Source organism: Lissotriton vulgaris, chromosome 1_1, assembly GCF_964263255.1.
Source record: "Lissotriton vulgaris chromosome 1_1, aLisVul1.2, whole genome shotgun sequence".
NCBI classification, from domain to species: Eukaryota; Metazoa; Chordata; class Amphibia; order Caudata; family Salamandridae; genus Lissotriton; species Lissotriton vulgaris.
The window spans coordinates 755370247-755387796 of NC_141685.1; the positions used below are offsets into that span (position 1 = coordinate 755370247).

The 17550-nt window shown below is 44.5% G+C and overlaps 1 protein-coding gene across 1 annotated transcript in view; it reads left to right on the forward strand.

The window, feature by feature from the left end:
- LOC147747769 (uncharacterized) overlaps positions 1-17550 on the forward strand; it is an 802967-nt gene that overhangs the window by 367536 nt on the left and 417881 nt on the right. The window contains exon 46 of the mRNA XM_086926120.1: positions 10705-10788. Within this exon, the coding sequence (XP_086782246.1) occupies positions 10705-10788 (84 nt within the window). The remainder of the gene's footprint in view (positions 1-10704; positions 10789-17550) is intronic.

Here is a 17550-nt window from a genome sequence, read left to right on the forward strand (position 1 = left end):
CCGGCGGGGCCAAGGAACAGAAAATCGTCAAGGTAGTGCATTACATTTCGGAAACCCGTTTTCTTAGTGAACACCCATTGCAGGAAAGTACTGAATTGCTCAAAGTAAGCACATGATATAGAGCATCCCATTGGCATACACCTATCCATGTAAAATGACCCCTGAAACCCGAATCCCAGAAGACGCTGATCGTCTGGGTGTACCGGAAGCAACCGGAACGCTGACTCGATATCAGATTTCGCCATCAACGTCCCGTGCCCCAGGCGATTCAAGATGGCTACCGCCTCATCAAAAGATGCGTATCGCACCGAACAAACTTCTGGCTCAATTGCGTCGTTCACCGAAAGACCATATGGAGAAGATAGATTATGAATCAAACGAAACTCACCCGGGTCCTTCTTGGGGACCACCCCTAACGGAGAACAAACGAAATCCGGTACCGGGGGCTCACTAAACGGGCCGGCGACCCGTCCCCGGCTAACCTCTTTCTGAATTTTTTCTTGCACTACAGATGCATGTTGTAAAACGGAAAGTTGATTTTTGCACATCCCTACACCCTGAAAGTCCCCTACCGGGATGCGGAAACCATGTGTAAAACCGTTCCGCAGCACCCCGGCAGAAGTGCGATCCGGGTATTCGCTGAGCCAGGGAATCATTGCCAAGGTATCAATCGGGGTTGGTAAAGGCGCCCCTCGGCCTAGCTTAGACCTGTCTGGCGCCTCCCTTACCCCCATTCTCACTCGTTCTGGCTCTGCACGATGACTCAGGATGGGACGACCCACACGTACTACACTCATGTTTGAATTTACACGATCCCGGAGGCCTGGTACACTTCCCCTTGTTAAAATTAAAACAGAAACCCTTTCTCCCTGTATTGCCTGCGGGCCTCGACTGGTCGTCGGTGCTCGTACTTGGTCGAAAGGGCGTCCCCACATTTTGGCGGGAGTAATCAACAACAGTGCTCCCGACCAATGGCATTCTTAACATTCCCGATTCTTTCATCTTATCCCATGTTAAAGAATCGTAACAATCCCAAGTCAAACCCTTGTTATGTTCCTTTTCTTTCCTGAACAAATTGTCATAACAAAACCAATGGTTACCTTGATACGCTGTCGAGTAACCCATAATTCGTGATTGATAAACGGGAAACTCAGGAAGCAACTCGGGCCTACGTTCCCCCAAAATTGATGTGAAAATACCCCATGCATTGCCCCAGTTGCCAATGTTCTCATTTACCTTAAAGGCGGCCATCTTTGCGCGCCAAACACTCGGATGCATTAAGTCCTTCTGACTTTTTACATGTTCCACATCATAATGATCAACAAGCAGGGAAAAAATATTCACGTACTCCCCCGCCCAGATCTTTTCCTTTATAGCTAAAGGCACATGTTGTCCTAATCTCTCTCTACGAGAGGGTGCTGACTCGTCCCTTGCAATCGGCAATGGCCGCTTACCTGCACCGGACGCAGCTTCTGCCGCTTGCGGCTTGTCTATCCCCGCCAACGGCGTAGCCACTCTAGCTGCCTCTTTCTTCTCACGAAGCCCTTTTATCAGCGCCTGTGCTTCGGCAGCCGTGGCGCCATCACTACTATCCCCCAACCATGCTGCTAGCTGTGCTGCCAGCTCGGGGGGCATGTCTTCCTTGGATGTCGGGGTGACGACAACGGGGATTGGATTCCCCTCCATCGGTACTGGGGTCGGCGCCTCGAGCGGGGCAGAGGGAACCGGGACGGCCCCACCGGCTGGAACCTTTCTCGGCCTCTTAGGTCTCCCTCCAGCCGGCGGGGTGCCCGAACCCTCCTCCCCATCTCGCTCCGCCAACCGTTTCTTTATGTCGGACACTTCTTTGCAAAGGGCCCGCACCATCTGATCGGTCGTCATTCTTTTTGCGCCTTTCTTGGGCATCTCTCCGAGGAAGTATCTAGAAGACAAAGAAAAAGATCAAAACGCTCAAAATTGGCTCTTCGTTCCGTCCCGAGCTCACGTGTAGCGAGGAGGTGCAGCTTCGGAGCACAAGAACAAGAGGACGTCTTCTGGTCTTGCGCCTTCTTTTATCCGTCTTCAGGGCGGGCGAAAACCCGCCCCTGCCCGCCCCGGGGGCGTGGCTGGCTGCGTCGGTGTCTAGGCCAGCCCACTCTAGGGCGGGAAAAGGCGCGCCTCGGCTACGCCGCTTCGGGCATACCAGCCGAGACGCGCCTCCCGCCCAAAAATGGCTTCCCGGGGGGATCGGGGCACTCATCCATACGTTCGGGGGGACCGAGTGGTCGCCCCTTTCCAATATCATCCTTTTTAACCCAAAAGAAGGTTTGCATTCAGCTGGCCATCCATGAGTAATGAATTGAACATGGCACCCATTTCTATATTATTTTTAATGTCACAATACCACTTGAACTGAAATAGAACTGAAAGCATCAGTGCCAGACCCGGATCCTGTATCCTTCATGGTGTAGACAATTTCACAGTTTATCATTTGCTCACCTGTGCCAATACAGTCTTCTAAGGGTAACCTAGACATGCAGTTAGCATGAACATTCTTCTTGCCTAGGACATACTCAAATTTGTATTGAGACACTTTCAGTTTAGCTGCTAGCCTAGCTAACCTTCCCATCAGATTACGTCTGACACCCCGAGATACCATGTTATCAAAATGCTCGTGAACGGTTCTTATAATAAATTGTATTGCCCACAAAGACATTTTAAAGTGCTTAACCGTGCACATTTGTGCAAACAGTTTTTTCTGGACAAGGGATTGATTCCACTTCGCTGACCATAATGCCTTGGACAACACTACCCCTTCCTTATTTACATCAATCTGGATTAGGACTGCACCAATCGGCAATGGCTTGCGTTTGCAACCACTATGCATTCTTTACCAATTATAAATGACTGTACAGAAGGCACTTGAATGGTTTCACTCTTAGGATTCTTGAGTGTTTGGCACTGACTCTTCTCCCAGCAGAATGTAGCACTTTTTTTTATCAAAACCTTCCATCTTTCATTAACTTTCAAAACATTAAGCATAGAATATCACCAATCCTGGAAAATAAGCTGTGTCCCTTTATCTGAGGTACAGGTGCTTTCAAATTGGCCTTTGCATTCTTCTTTTTAGGTCTTATTTTTTTTCGCTGCTGATAAATGACCAAGCTCATCCACTTCTCTCGTACTAAATTTGCCCTGAGACAGGTCTAGAGGCAACACTATTTTGATAAAACATCTAGAACTTTCTTAGATAATGCCCATAGTATTTCCGATCGGTTCTATGTGATAAGCGAGAATATAATCCTGGATCAACACAAGTCTAGGGAACTGTTCAAGGATCTCCTTCATTAGACGTTGAAATACTGAATCAGCTCTGGTCAGTCTAAGGGAATACTGTAATACAGAGACATGCATTCCCATGTCCATGTAATAAAAGATGTGAGATATTTTGATTATTCAGCTAGAACTACCTGGTGATAGGCATTGGACAAACCCAGAGTTGAAAATATGGTAGAGCAAGTAAGTGTTTAGACTATCTCCAGTAAGTTTCATAAAGCATGACAGTCTACCAAATTGCCTTATTTAAACTCTACAGGGCTATGGCTATGTAACCTTAGATCACCAGAACTTTTGATTGAAATAGCAACTCCACAGACACTTAGTGATGACTTGATGACTTGGTGGGTTCTCAAATCATGTTAAGCCACTCAATATTATCTTGACTTTCTTTTCATACATGAAAGGAACATCCCTCATGCATGACTTATAGGCACTGTAAATTACACATTGTTTCCTTTGAAATGTACTTAACCTTTCAATAAATACTTTTTTAAATGTATTTTCAAGTTTTAGGACTTATTGATTGACTGGGCATTAATAGCATTACTCATGTCACTTTCCAAAAGCACATCAAAATGATGCTCCATTTCAGGACCTTTAATGTTTTGTTGACAACAGTCAAAAAGGGGGTCAACCCTATGATCTACTTTTATTCCCATTTCGTCCTGTTGAAACTAAATGAGAATTGACTCCCTTTTATGATCTTGCCTTTTGCATTCCTACAATGAAAATATATAGCCACCCAGATGACACACAAAGTATGTATATGGTGGCACAGTACCCCCAAGGGTGTATGCTTGTGGTATGTAATTTCCTGTCTTTCTAAACTTTATCACCAGAAACTTCCCTAAAATTGTATACCATGAGCAAAAATCAACCATTATGGAAACATCCTTCCAATCAATAGTGATAACTTCAGTAGAGAATCAATTTTGCTTATAATGTATTCTATCACACTGAGATCAACATTAGGATTTGGACTATGAGAGACTTAGTCTACCTCCTCTGACACCAGCAGCACTGGTTGGAGGTTTGTGCTCCTATTTTCAGAGTATCTATTCTCAACATATCTTTTGTTTTTGTTCTCCTTCACATTTATTATCCATTCCATAACTCTATTTCGGTCTCATGGACCATAGAAGTACATAATCATAAAAATGCATAAAAGGGGATATACACAAGTAGATCATAAATAGTACATAACCATTTATTATCACATTCACATCTGGATTTGTGTGTCTTCTATTTTCTTATACAAAGCACTCAAATTGTTCTAACCCGTTAACAATATTGATAGTGGCACTAAGACACTTCAGCTTGTCCCAGACATTTTCCTGTCTGATCTTCAGCTTTAAGTATGGTGGGTCATATAACATGGTATTTGCTACATATTTCTAAAACAGGTAAATCTGTAATATGATGCAAGCAGTTTTCCTGCTGCTGTGACCTGTAGGCCAGACCATATATGGATATTATGTAATATGTAATATCTGTATTTTGTTACCCATAAGCCAGTCTGTAACCACAGGGTTACATAACCCACTATAGTTTTAGCTGTGGGACACACAATAAATGTTCAAATCCATGTGGCTCAAGTTTCTTGGTGGATTAGAACACAAAAGAAGCCTGCTCACAGCTCACAATGGTGCAGGCTGACTACCCCACCTCCTCTGACTCTCAGTGTTAGTGCTCAGGGCAGGAGCAGCACAAGTCCAGCAACATTCCAAGGTCCCCCATGAACAGGAATCTTCTCATTCCGAGGTTTCAGGACTTCAGGCTCAAAGCTTGCTGTTGCAGTGGAGATAGCACCAGGCCCAGTGAACTAAGTACCTTGACCCTTGGTCGCAACTGTGAGATGTGGGGTGCAGACGAGTGATGCATTGATTCTTGCCCACAGTTGAGGTGATGCGCAGTGGCGGTGATGATTTGGGTCCTGTTGGACTTGGCCCTTTTTGCAGGATCATCCTAAAACTTTTTGCCTTCCTCCTGTATTTTTTCTGACGGGTTGTTGGCGGTTTTATGACTCTGGGCACTTTACCACTGCTGATCAGTGCATATGCTCTCTTTGTAAATTGATGTTATGGATTAGTGATTCCATGATTGGCGTAATTGATTTACTTGTCAGACCCTAGTACAGTGCACTATGTGTGCCAAAGGCCTGTAAATCAAATGCTGCTGGTGGGCCTGCAGCACTGATTGTGCCACCCACAGAAGCAGCTTGTAAAATGTGGCTCAGGACTGCCATTGCAGAGCCTGTGTGCAGTCTGGGACTGCCATGTCGACTTGGCAAGTGCTACACTTGCCAGTCCCCAAACCTTCCCCTTTCTGCATGTTAGTCACCCCTAAGGTAGGCCCAATCTAACCCTGTGGACAGGGTGCATTGTATGAGAAAGGGAGGACATGCCCTGATGTGTGTGGCATGTTCTGATAGTGAAATACTGCCAATTTCGTTTTTCACTAATGCAAGGCTATCTGTTCCCATAGGCCAGAATGGGCAGTTTGTTTATAACATCGTATAAACATAACTGACCCTAGGAACAAGATAGGAAAATAAAGTTTAGTATGCCTGAACTCAGAATGTTAAGATCCATCTTTTAGTGAGGGTGATTTTTACATTCTGTGTTTGAAAATATCACTTTTAAAAAGTGGGTATTTTCTTGCCTAACCATCCAGTTTGCTTCTGATAGGTTTGGGTTTTGCATTTCTGTCTTTTGGATGTCAGGGGTCTAGAGAGGGCTGTGGCTCCAGGAGTCCGATGAGTCAGGGCTGGACTGAATAGTCCTGGGTTGCATTTGGAGTAGGAGATTTTGTTTTCACCTGAATGGGCCTTGTCTGTCATCAACAATGCTGTCTCCACCTCCTGCCAGGAAGCTGCATAGTGAGGACAGAACTGGTTTTGGCCGGGTACAGACACTCTCTGCCTTCAGAGAACAAAGGATTTTGTAGTATAAATATTGGTGCCCAGACCCCAGAACTTTAGATCACTTCTGGGAAATCAAGAGGAAGCCTTTGCCAAGGAGAAAAGCTGGAGAAGTTGAGGAGGAATACTGCCCCTGTACTGTTTGCTGTGTGGAGTTTGCCTGCAGTAGCTGCTTGCTGCCAAGGAAAGGAGAAAAAGGTCTTTGCTGTTTTGCTTTGTCACCTACTTGGAGAAAAGATCTCCAAGGACTTGAAACTGAGCTTGCCTCCTGTTTTGAAGTGTCAGGGACACAAAGACCCCACCCCTCATGTCTTCCTGCATCTAGAACTGCTGTTTTAGCTGCTACAGAAGGAAATTGCAACACCGATGCCGGCGAGCGATGCCAAAATCTGCACAGAAGCCCTGAGCGCTGCTCCGATTTGTGAAGGAGACCTGATGCCGGCCGCCATGCCACATCGATGCCAGCGAGTGACAGTGTAACCTACTCGAAGCCTTGAGCGCAGTTCCAACATGCGACGTGGGCCGACACCTGATGCTGTGCCACATCAATTCCTTAGCCTCCTTCATCATTGCAGAGCCGATCCTCGACGTCGGTGACTCCCCGAATCCATCGACATTGTGCCATTGTAAGGAACAGTGGTTTCGGTGCCATTGTGACATCATCTCCTCGCAGAGTCTACACCTCCCCCGGGGTCGTAAGGAGTCGAGCGCCGCACAGCGCCAATGAATCCGCACCTCCCCGACGCCTTGAACTGTCTTTGCTTACGCAATATTTCAAGGTACTGTTCGTTGTATGGGCCCGACGCCGCACACATCGCGGTCGGCTCCGTACTTTGGGATTTTCATCTGTCATGACATCGTATATCTCAAAGTAGATTTATTTGTTACTACAAGCTTGATTTAAGTGCATAACCTATTTTTGAAGATATTTTTGATACTGTGCTTGTTTTATGTTTAGATAAAGATTACTTATTTTTCTAAACGGGTGTGGAGTCCATTTGTAGTGTTTTCACTGTATTACTGTATGTATTCACAAATGCTTTACGGTCTGCCTCTGAAATAAGCCTGTCTGCTCGTGCCAAGCTACCAAGGGGCTTGAGCAGGGGTAATTTTAGGCGTTTATCCCCCTTACTCTGACTAGAAGCAAGGGCCCCTATTTAGGTACCTATCTCTGCCAACTAGAGACACCCATTTCTAACAGGTCCCTGGAGCAAATTGCCGGTTCAGAGTACGGCAGTTCCAAAGACAATGCGCCGGATTAATCCACACTGGAGGGGCGACAAATGCAATGTAGTGGTTCCAAGTGCAATGCATCGATTTTACTCTGAAAACAGGGTCGATGTGCCAGTTCTGCTACACACAGACTGGGGATGGGACAATGTCTTTGGTGCAAGTGTCTGGGTCCACTTCCAGTGAACCAGGTACAGGAGCAGTTGTAGAGACTTTGGTAGCCCTGAGTCTCAAGCAAAAGAAGGCAATCCAACAAGCCCTTGAAGATCACTTTGGTGCACAGCAGATTCCAACTCTCCTCAGCATGGCAATGAGAGCAGCAGGAAGATGGACAGCATAAGAGAAAAGGAGGCCTTCCAGGTCAGCAGTCCAGCAGACTGTCAGTCCTTGATGCAGCACAGCAGTGCTTCTGAAAGAGTCCAGTTGTAGGTCCAGAAGTGTCTCTTTTGGTGGGGTCAGAGCCCCAGTACTTATACCCAGTTGTTTCTTTGAAGTGAGAGTGTCTTTGAAGAAGTGTACTTGAAGAGCACAGAAGTCCTTTTTTTCCCATCTCTGGCTCCAGACTCTCAGAAGGGTGTAATCAGTCCTTTGTGTGAGGACAGGGCACTGCCTATTCATGTGTGCCTGTCCCTATCTCCCTTCCTGCCCAGGAAGAGACATCAAATTGCAGAGGAGTACTCGGACACACCTAACCTTCCCGTTTTCTGGCTGCCTAGAGGGAATGGACAAACTGTAGGTGTCACCTCCCCCCACCCCCCCCAGACGTGTGATGGAGTCAGGTTGCAGGCACACAGAGCTATTAGAGCAGAGAAATGTCCACTTTCTAAAAGTGGTGTTTCAAAAATAATAATAGTAAAGAGGATTTGTCAATACTGATACAAATGCATGCACCATACACTCACATCACGCACTCACATATACACGTACGTTCATATATACATACATGCACGCATGCACACATGCACGCTCCAAACATTAAATACAATTATAACACATACATTGCAGCATCTCTGGAGGGAAGCCTCAGAGGTACCAGGGTGACTGGGACTGTCACCTCCTAAGGTCAGCCAATGAGAGGAGGCGACAATTCCTACCTTGTCAGAGAGTATGATAAGGTCATTTATTGAGAGTTGCTGACTAGATCAAGCTCTGTGACGAGGTGTCAGTGATAGACACTCAGCCCTGGGGACCTCAGGGCTTAAAACTGCGGAGGAGGTCCTCCATGCACTTTGTCAGGCTGAAGAAGTCATTCCCTCAGGAGATGTGACATCTTGAGCCGGGGAAAGTTCAGGTCAGACAGCAAGGCACCTGCAAATGTATAGCCCCTGACAGACTGACCATAACATAATGATTGTCTGTCAGGCTGACCTTCCCTTAGCCTAACAGTCACTCTTTATGTCAGAAAAATGGTGGGAGGCATGGCTCCCTTCACGCTTAAGGACAGACTGCTGCAGGCCCGTTATGTTTCTCCCCGAGAGTCATTCACACCGTCCTCCAGGAGGACAGAAGATTGTCTCTTGGCCAGCAACCATAAACAGGCACTGGAAACTTTGGCAACAGAGTGGCAATTTTCTAAAGTTCCCATTTACGTGAACGTTACATTAAATTCGACATGGGCATCAAGTCAAGTTTAATGCAACAATTCTTCTAATACCTTGGAGTACCAACTTTAGTAATCCCATTCAGAAGTTAGCTTAGCTGGGTGGTCAGCATCTTACCCTGTACTCACCAATGGGGCTACAAGCCTTTCTTTAATCAATTAAAGGTATTTAGTTCCTGAGAAGGGGGTATCAGGTCAGACCTATAGGAACCAAAGGTGGGGGGATGGTACCTTTTGGAACTAAGACCCTCACACACCCATATGGGTGTCATGCTTCATCAATAGGCACCCTCGAGGGGGTTCTTTATCTGAGATCTTTTGTCCCAATGCCATCTGTGAAGTGCAAGTGTTAGGCCCTGGGTGAAGATTGGTGAAGGCTGGTGTAAGTGTATAGTGAATAGTGACTTAAAAAAAGACTAAGCAAATCTCTGGAAAGAATTTTTTTTGGCGAGTTTGCTTGTCCAATTAATAAATGTGGTAGCCACCAGTAGAGACAATGACCTGTGGTGGCACAAAGGCAGTTTAAAAGGTTGACATGTTTCTTGCCATCATAGAGTCAATAATGATCAGTGAGCAATTTGCCAGGACGGGCTAAATCTAATCTACACAGTGTTTGGGACCAATAGTGAAATTTATGGGGTCCAAACACTCAGTACCCAAAATTGCTGTACCCCAAAATAGATGCCTGACCTGATACCTTCCATCCCCACCGAACCTCCACTCAGGAACTGCTTACCTTTAATTGATTCAATTTATCCCGGAGCATGTATGCTGGACCTTTATGCGCTCTTGGTCCCCTCTTGTAGTGACTGGCTACTAGCCTTTCTACAGTTCAAACAACAATTTGGGGTCTCCAATTGGAACATGTTTCACTTATTAATATACAGCACCTAGCCATAGAGCTTGACAGGCCTGACTTAGGTGTGACTTCCATCTATTAAACAACAGAAGGTCTGGACTTTGTCATTATTTTAAATGGCAAAGTCAAGTTAGCAGCACAAAGCCTGCTCTGCCAGCCAGTACCGGCAGGCTGGGAGTCATCCTTTGCACTGTCACACTCGTGGTGGTACAATAAGAGTTGCATCCCATGAGGGGCACTTTAACTTACATGCCCTGGGCACCCCTGGTACCATGTATTGGGAACATATAAATAAGTTAGCTTTTGTAATTGTGGGAGAACCAATTAGACAAACATGTTTTATGGATCAGAGCACTCTCAGAGGTAAAAAAAAAAAAAGCAGCATCAGTGCAAAACATGGGGGGAGATCATGCAAAAATACGTATTTCCTTCCAATTATTTTTTTTTAACTGCCCGCATGTCATTGCTATTAACGTACTTGACAGATGGTGTTCCTAGGAAATGCAAACTTGTTGAACTATTTTACCAAAGTCCATGTTTGAACCTCGCCAGGTGGTTTCGTGACAGGCTTATTTGCGACCTGGGTGGAGCAAGACAAAATTCCTAATAATTGCACCATTTGCGGAGGGGGCAGGCAGGGACAGGAAACTTCCAACATTTGTTTTGCTTCTCTTGGTTCCCTCCTCCTTTTTACAACCTTCCTAAGTCGAAGTAAGGGTGCGTCGCCGAGATAAAAAGCACCTGCCACGACGTTTCTGGTGCAGACAACACAAGGTGAGGCTGGAGGAAAGGACCCGTCAGTCAGAGTGTGAAGGAGGAATTGGTCTCGTGCCTGCTGCAGGGAGCGGCAGCGCCACTCAGGTACACTCAGAGCCTCACACCGGAATCTTGGGAAGGTTTAATTTACATTAGGGGACAGTATCGGAACGCATTTTACTCGGTGCTTAATTTGTGACGCTATTTGTGGGTCGTCATCAGATTTAGTGCCAGAGTGGGAGTGACGAAGGGAGAAAGGAGAAGGAAGCGAAAGATGGGACACCGTGAGATATGGAGAAAGATGGTAGGAACAAGAACATGTAAGAGTGAAATTAAGAAGGGCGGGTGGTGCAAAAAAGGAGCATGAAGTGAGATCAAGATTAGGCAGACTTTTTCTTTTTTTTTACATATTAATCACTGATAATTATAGGTTTCAAGCGTTCACAATAAGCCTAAAATCACCAGATGCATTTGTGCTGGCTACATTTCCGTGTTTTTGCTCTCTGGGTTGTATGTTAGCCAGTGCAAACAAACCCCCAGTTAATGATATTTTCAATATATTTCGCATTGTTGGCGAGCCGATGCCTGCTAGATAAGAATGCCTAGAGAGAGAGAGAGATAGAAGGTGCACCTCAGGGCTTGGTTTTTTTCTACAGTTACGTTGAAGTAGTGGCAGCAGATAAACTTGGCAGGCGGCACGTCTACGCAAGCGCCCCCCCCCCCCCACCCCCCATACACCCCTCAAGTAAGGTAAATGTGCTTGTTGAGTGGCACGCTGCCACTGAGAAGAACTTTCCGTGGGAAAGGAGGCCAAGCCAGAGATTTAAATACTTTAAAGTAGTGCAGAAAGCTATTGTGTTCGACACCTTTATTTGTGTATAAAATGGAGATTGCAGGTTCCAGTCCTCTGCAAATCTGCCCTAGGGGATAGCGCACCTGCTGAAGACGCGTGTGACCAGGAGAAGAGAGCACAGGCTCCATCCAGTCTCAGCCATAGCGCATAGAGGGGCATGTGTACAAGCACCACAATGTCACTTTTTAAACTACGTTATGGTTGCGATAGGTGCTTAGCCTTAATTTAAAAGGCAGCATTAAACCGTGACTCAACGCTGCCTTGTAAATAAGGCACCCTTTCATGCTGTATATAGTGTGAAAGGAGTGGGCGGTGGGTGTTGTGGTGGGCGTTACAATGCAACACCCATTGATTTTGATGCTGCCGCCTGTGTACAAGGGGAGCTTACATAGGAGGCAGCACCAAAATTAAGACCAGGGAAAACCTGTTCTTAAGTTGACAAAACGAGGAGAAATGCATTATTTTGCCTTGTTTTTGCTTTTTCCTGTGTGCTGCCTCGAGCAGCACACAAGAAAAAAGCAAAATGCCTTGGATTGTTTATGTACAGTAAGGACATGCACTGAATGCCATAGTTTATGTCAGAGTGGCCAATGTATGCCATTCAATAAGGGCATTCAAACCGTTTTCAACCGTATTACACAACCAGATCCATATGTTTTCTTTCTGCGTGAGCAACTTGTCTACATTCTGTCTTCTCCTTGTACCTTTTACAACTTCAAGGACAAACCACTTCATTTCAGATGGCTTATGTGACATACTGTTGTATTGTTCTACCAAAGGAGCTGTATTTACATTGCACCGAATGCGTGATTGATGTTGTATGATGCGTTTTTTATCTCTTGAGTTGTTTTTCCAATGTAGTTTAGGGCGCAAGGACACTGTATACAGTAGACTACATTTTTAGTCATACAGTTAGAATGATGTTTCAATGTTATTTGTCTACCATTTAAACAGCAAGTCTTTATTACCTCAGTGGTTGCACATGCCGTACACCCACCACAGGGAAAATGTCCCATGACAGGTGTCAAGCCCCAAAGATTGGTTAAGGTACTAGTCCTAGGCTCAACGTAAAAGCTTACGTTGAGCCTAGGACTAGTACCTTAACTTAATCTTTCTTAATCTTGACTATAGCCCTCTCGATAGAGGGATGCTTTGTGTTATGGGGTCATGAAATCACTCGGCTGAGTTTTTTCATATAATGTTGGTCAGTCTAATAGTTTTGACCTATGTTGATGGACACACGCCTATGTGTCTGATTCTAACATCTTTACATGTGTCAAGTTGGTGTGGGTGGTTATTGAGTTGGCACTCATTAGGGGGAGTTTTTCCACTATTGAAGGGGTGCCACTGTATGTGGAATTTGCAAGAACGTATTTGATCCGATAGTTGAGACCCATTATGTTATGGCTGATATTTTTATGCACTTTGTGTTTGTTTTTGTAATTCTTTAAAACTGATATAAAAATAGGGGTACACATTCCTGTTCGATTTACTATCACATGTGTTTACACCTAACACTGTTGATGTAAATGCTTGTAGTAGTTGGGATCCTGTATACCGTTTGTTCCACTACAAGATGGCCGCCGGAGTAGCTGGCTTGTGACGTCATGTTCGTACGGCGTCTTTACCACGAGGCTAGCATCCTTTCGGTGATTCCTGGACATTTTGTCGGGTTTTCCGGGACTGAGTACTGCTGGTTCCTCTGCCGCTGAAGTAAGAATCCTTTGTGTAATACAGTTGTTGTTGCTTTATTTGTCATTCTTTATTCGTCGGTGGACTAATGCTGGTATGCAATATTCCATACCCCCAGGTTATATGGTGCCTTTCCGATACGTAAGTTACTTATGTGTCTCACACTTGGGTGTTATATTAACTCTGTTGGTTCAATGTGAGGCTCACTTTGGTAACAAGGCTTTTGGTATTATTCTTTAGATGACCAGTCTGGCTTGTTTCAAACTTGAGTAATATCTTCATGAGTATGAGACGTAACTATTTACCTACCCAGTGCTACATGTTCTGTGGATTGTTTTATTTTTATTTTTGGTTTATTTTATTGTAATTTTATTTCTCACTAGATTAGCATTGGGTCTGATTCATGAGACATGTGAGTAATTCACTGTCGATATCCTATACTCTTGTGGACATGTATGGAGTTTTGGAATAAGGTTTTCAATAGATCACGTTTTGGTTCATATCTTGCATGCTATTGGTGATGCAGTGAATGGAATAATCACTAGGCGGTGACTTAACTAGCTGCATGACGCTGGCCTTTCTGTTTACTTTGTTGTCTTTGAGTTGGGAGCCGACTACATAATTCTCCTTGTACCTTAGGGTATTATTTATGCTTTTGTTGTTATGTTTATATTAGATATTCCTGTGCAACTGTTCTGTCCTGAAGATGGTCCTACGGAACGGTTAGACCAACTAGGATCGAAAAGTCGACGCACAACGCCTTTTTTGCATAAACCTCCACATTTATTTGAATATAATTTGTGAATTTAACTGTGTTAATTCACCTAAATGTGGTTGTATCAATTGTCCACATTGTATGCGAAAGGTCTTTCTGTACTACCACTGTATCCTCTTCATTGCGTCACGCTTCTCTCGATGCGGTGCAGTGCGTCAGTTCCAGCGACGACACCCTCCTTCGGACTTGCGACGGCAGGAACAGCAATGGCGAGGCGCTTCTTCTTCGATGAGTCGCGCTTCCAGCTCCGTGTGACACGCAGTCCCTCAGAAGGCCCAAAATAGCAGCAGGCACCTCCAAAGAACTCTGGGGAGCTGGGGGTTGAGGTTTGTTGTCCCTGAGACTTCAGCAGGAGGCAAGCTCTTTTCCAAGCCCTTGGAGATCATTCACAAGTTGAAAGCAAAGTACACAAAGTTCCTTTCTCCTTCCTTTGGCAGTAAGGCAACCACTGCAGGCCAATCTCCCAAGCAGCACTTGAGCTTGGTAATAGTCTCTCCTCAGTTTCTTCAGGTTCCTCTCCTCAGTAAAGGTTTCTTCTTGTAGTCCAAAAGTGATCTAATTTCATGGGATCAGGGTCCCAATATTTATACCCCCAAATCCTTTGTTCTCTGAGGGGAGAGGGGCCTTTGCCCAGTCTAAACCAGATCTGAAACACTCTGTTTACCAGACTTCTCCTTTCCTTTCACAGTGCAGGGTAGGCACATCAGACGCCCCACAGGAGGTGGAGCCAGCATTGTGGAAGGCAAGTACAGTCCTGGAGCACTTTGTTTACAGGATTCCTTCTCTTCTTACAGTGTGCAGGGCAGAGACATCAGCCGCTCCCCAGGACGTGGAGCCAGCATTGTGAAAGGCAGGCACAGCCCTATTCAAGGTTCAGGTGCAACTCCTCCCTCCCATCTAGATGCAGATCTCTCTATTCTCCACTGGGGTGACTCATCCTGTCTCTTGGAATCCCCCTGCCTTGTCACTCACAAAACCAGACAAAGGAATACACAACCTAGCAGAGGCAGGCTTGAAAGGTTAGACAAGCAAATACCTACTTTCTAAAAGTGGTATTTGCAAACACAGAATGTTAAAACCAACTTCACTAAAAGATGTATTTTATCAGATCAGGCATACTAAACTTGAATTTCTACTATGTTCTCTGAGACAGTTAGGATTATAGAAATGGGTAATGGTATCTCCGTGCACTCACAGAATTATTTCAATTCAGTTAGTTTAAGCGCGTTTCCTTGTCGCACTCTGCCAGGAAGTGCCTTAAATCATGTCAACAAAATGTGATGTAGAAATCACTGCAAGGCGCGCATTTTCACATGAAACTGGGGGGTTTCTTCAAAGGCTTGAAATCAAACTGCCAAAACAAACTTGTTTGAATGCTTCATTATGAATTTATTTCATTCCAATAGAGGAAAAATCCATCAGGTGTTATTCATATAATGTGTTCAACATAAATCCTCGCATTGCTTGATGCTTGCCCAATGCATTTCGGGTTAACGAGAGGTAACCCTTCGTCAGGGGCCTATAAATGAAAAACATACAAGACCATCACTTTCAGGTAAAAGAGCCATGGGGTCATAGTGACCAAACATATACAACATAGCATTGATTGGGCCTGTGCCTCATTGCAACATTATCAAACATGCACGCTGCAATATACATCTAAACGCGCAACATAACGTACTTCATGGAACAAATAGTAAAAACGAAAAGAAATTGACAGCGTGAAACATCATTAATCGAGTGCATGGAGTGGGCGGGTGGAGTGCTGAAAGCCAGGGGTATCCGGCAAATAAATACGAGGAGGGAGAAGTGCGAGCCTAACAGGGAGGCAGGCTGCAAACAGAGTAAGGAGGCTTACCGCAACAGACGCGAGTAGTCGTCTCAATGTTCCGAACGCGGAACCGGTCCGATAAGGAAAGGACCAATGGGAAGGAGTAATATAGGGATGTCAGGGGGTCACGTGATGGGGTTATGAAAAAAAAGTTACGTACGGCGGGGAACGAAGCCAAAACTAATGTAATTAGCAATACAAATAATGTGGTGCACCACGGGAAATGTTACCGAAAGCTAAAAATATTAAATAGCGGTAATCCGCATTCTTAAGACGCGCGTAGAAGCGTCGCGGTCAAAGGAGTTGTGATTGGTCCATAGGGGTCATGTGGTATGACTAAGGAAAATAAACAAAGATGAGTGCAAGAGTGCAATGTGCGGCCAGCGCACGTATCACAAGCTCAGGGTGTAGTGAATGAAATACATTGCACCTTTAGATTACGAGTGAACAACTGGGTGAAATTAATGGTTGGCGGCATATAAACATAAGCCATCGTGATAAAAAATGAAAATGAAAATATGCATAAAGCAGTGTTCGCTCACAAAGCTGAAGTACGTCAAAAACTGGTAAACATAGATTGTATAATACAAAATAGGAGTATCAAATTCTGAATAGTCAAATATCATCCATAGAGGAGTCTGGGATCACTCATCCAGCCGATAGAAGTGTCTAAAGTTACAGGAAACATGCAAATTCAATTCGATCATTGATCCCTGCTGGTTGGAGGGAATTCAGTTTCTTGATCCAGTGAAATTCTGCTTGAAGTCGTTGTTTCGTTGGATCAATGTCTGGACGTTGCGGGAGTATCTCTAATATGGTAAATTTTAGTTGAGTGATTTGGTGATTGTTTTCCAGCCAGTGTGTTGCTACTGCTGATTTCATGTTTTTTGTCCGAATATTACTTTTGTGCTCTGATATTCTTGTCTTGATCTTCCTTTCCGTCTGACCAACATAAATTTTGCCGCATGGGCATTTGATGGCATAAATCACATTTTTTGTGTCACAGGTTCCAGTATATTGTAAATCAATTTTGTGGCCTCTGGTTGGATGCATGAAAGTATTGCCAGGTATTATATTGTTGCAATGTATGCAATTAAGGCATTTGAGCATGCCTTTAGATGACATTTTCATTACTTTTCTGGCACTCAGTGTCTCTTTGAGATTTCTAGATCTTTTGAAAGCGAACGTCAACTGTTCACTGTAGAGGTTGGTTAGGTCAGGTTCCATTCTGATCAAGTTCCAATGGTGGTTGATTATTCTCTTGATTTGAGTTGATGTAGTTGAGTATTTTAACACACAAACTGTTTTGTTTTCTTTTGATGGAGAGTGAGGTGTTAACAGTTGATCTCTTGTGAGGTTCGTTACTTTTTTGATGGATTCCTCAAGGACATCTTTGGGATATCCACGTTTTTGATATTGTTGAAATTGATCATTCAGGGTTTCTTCCAATCTGTGAGGGTCTGAGGTGATTCTTTTGAGACGAATGAATTGGGACGTGGGTAAATGTTTTTTGAGAGTTTCAGGATGAAAGCTTTGGTACAGCAAGCTGGAATTACGATCAGTGGGTTTTTTATACACTTGAGTGTGCAGTTTTTGATTGGTGATGGTTATCTGTACATCCAAGAAAGAGATGGTTTCTTTTTGAACAGTATGTGTGAACTTAATCCTTGGGTTTAGTTGATTTATTTCCATGATGTTAGTCAAGAGTTGCTCTTT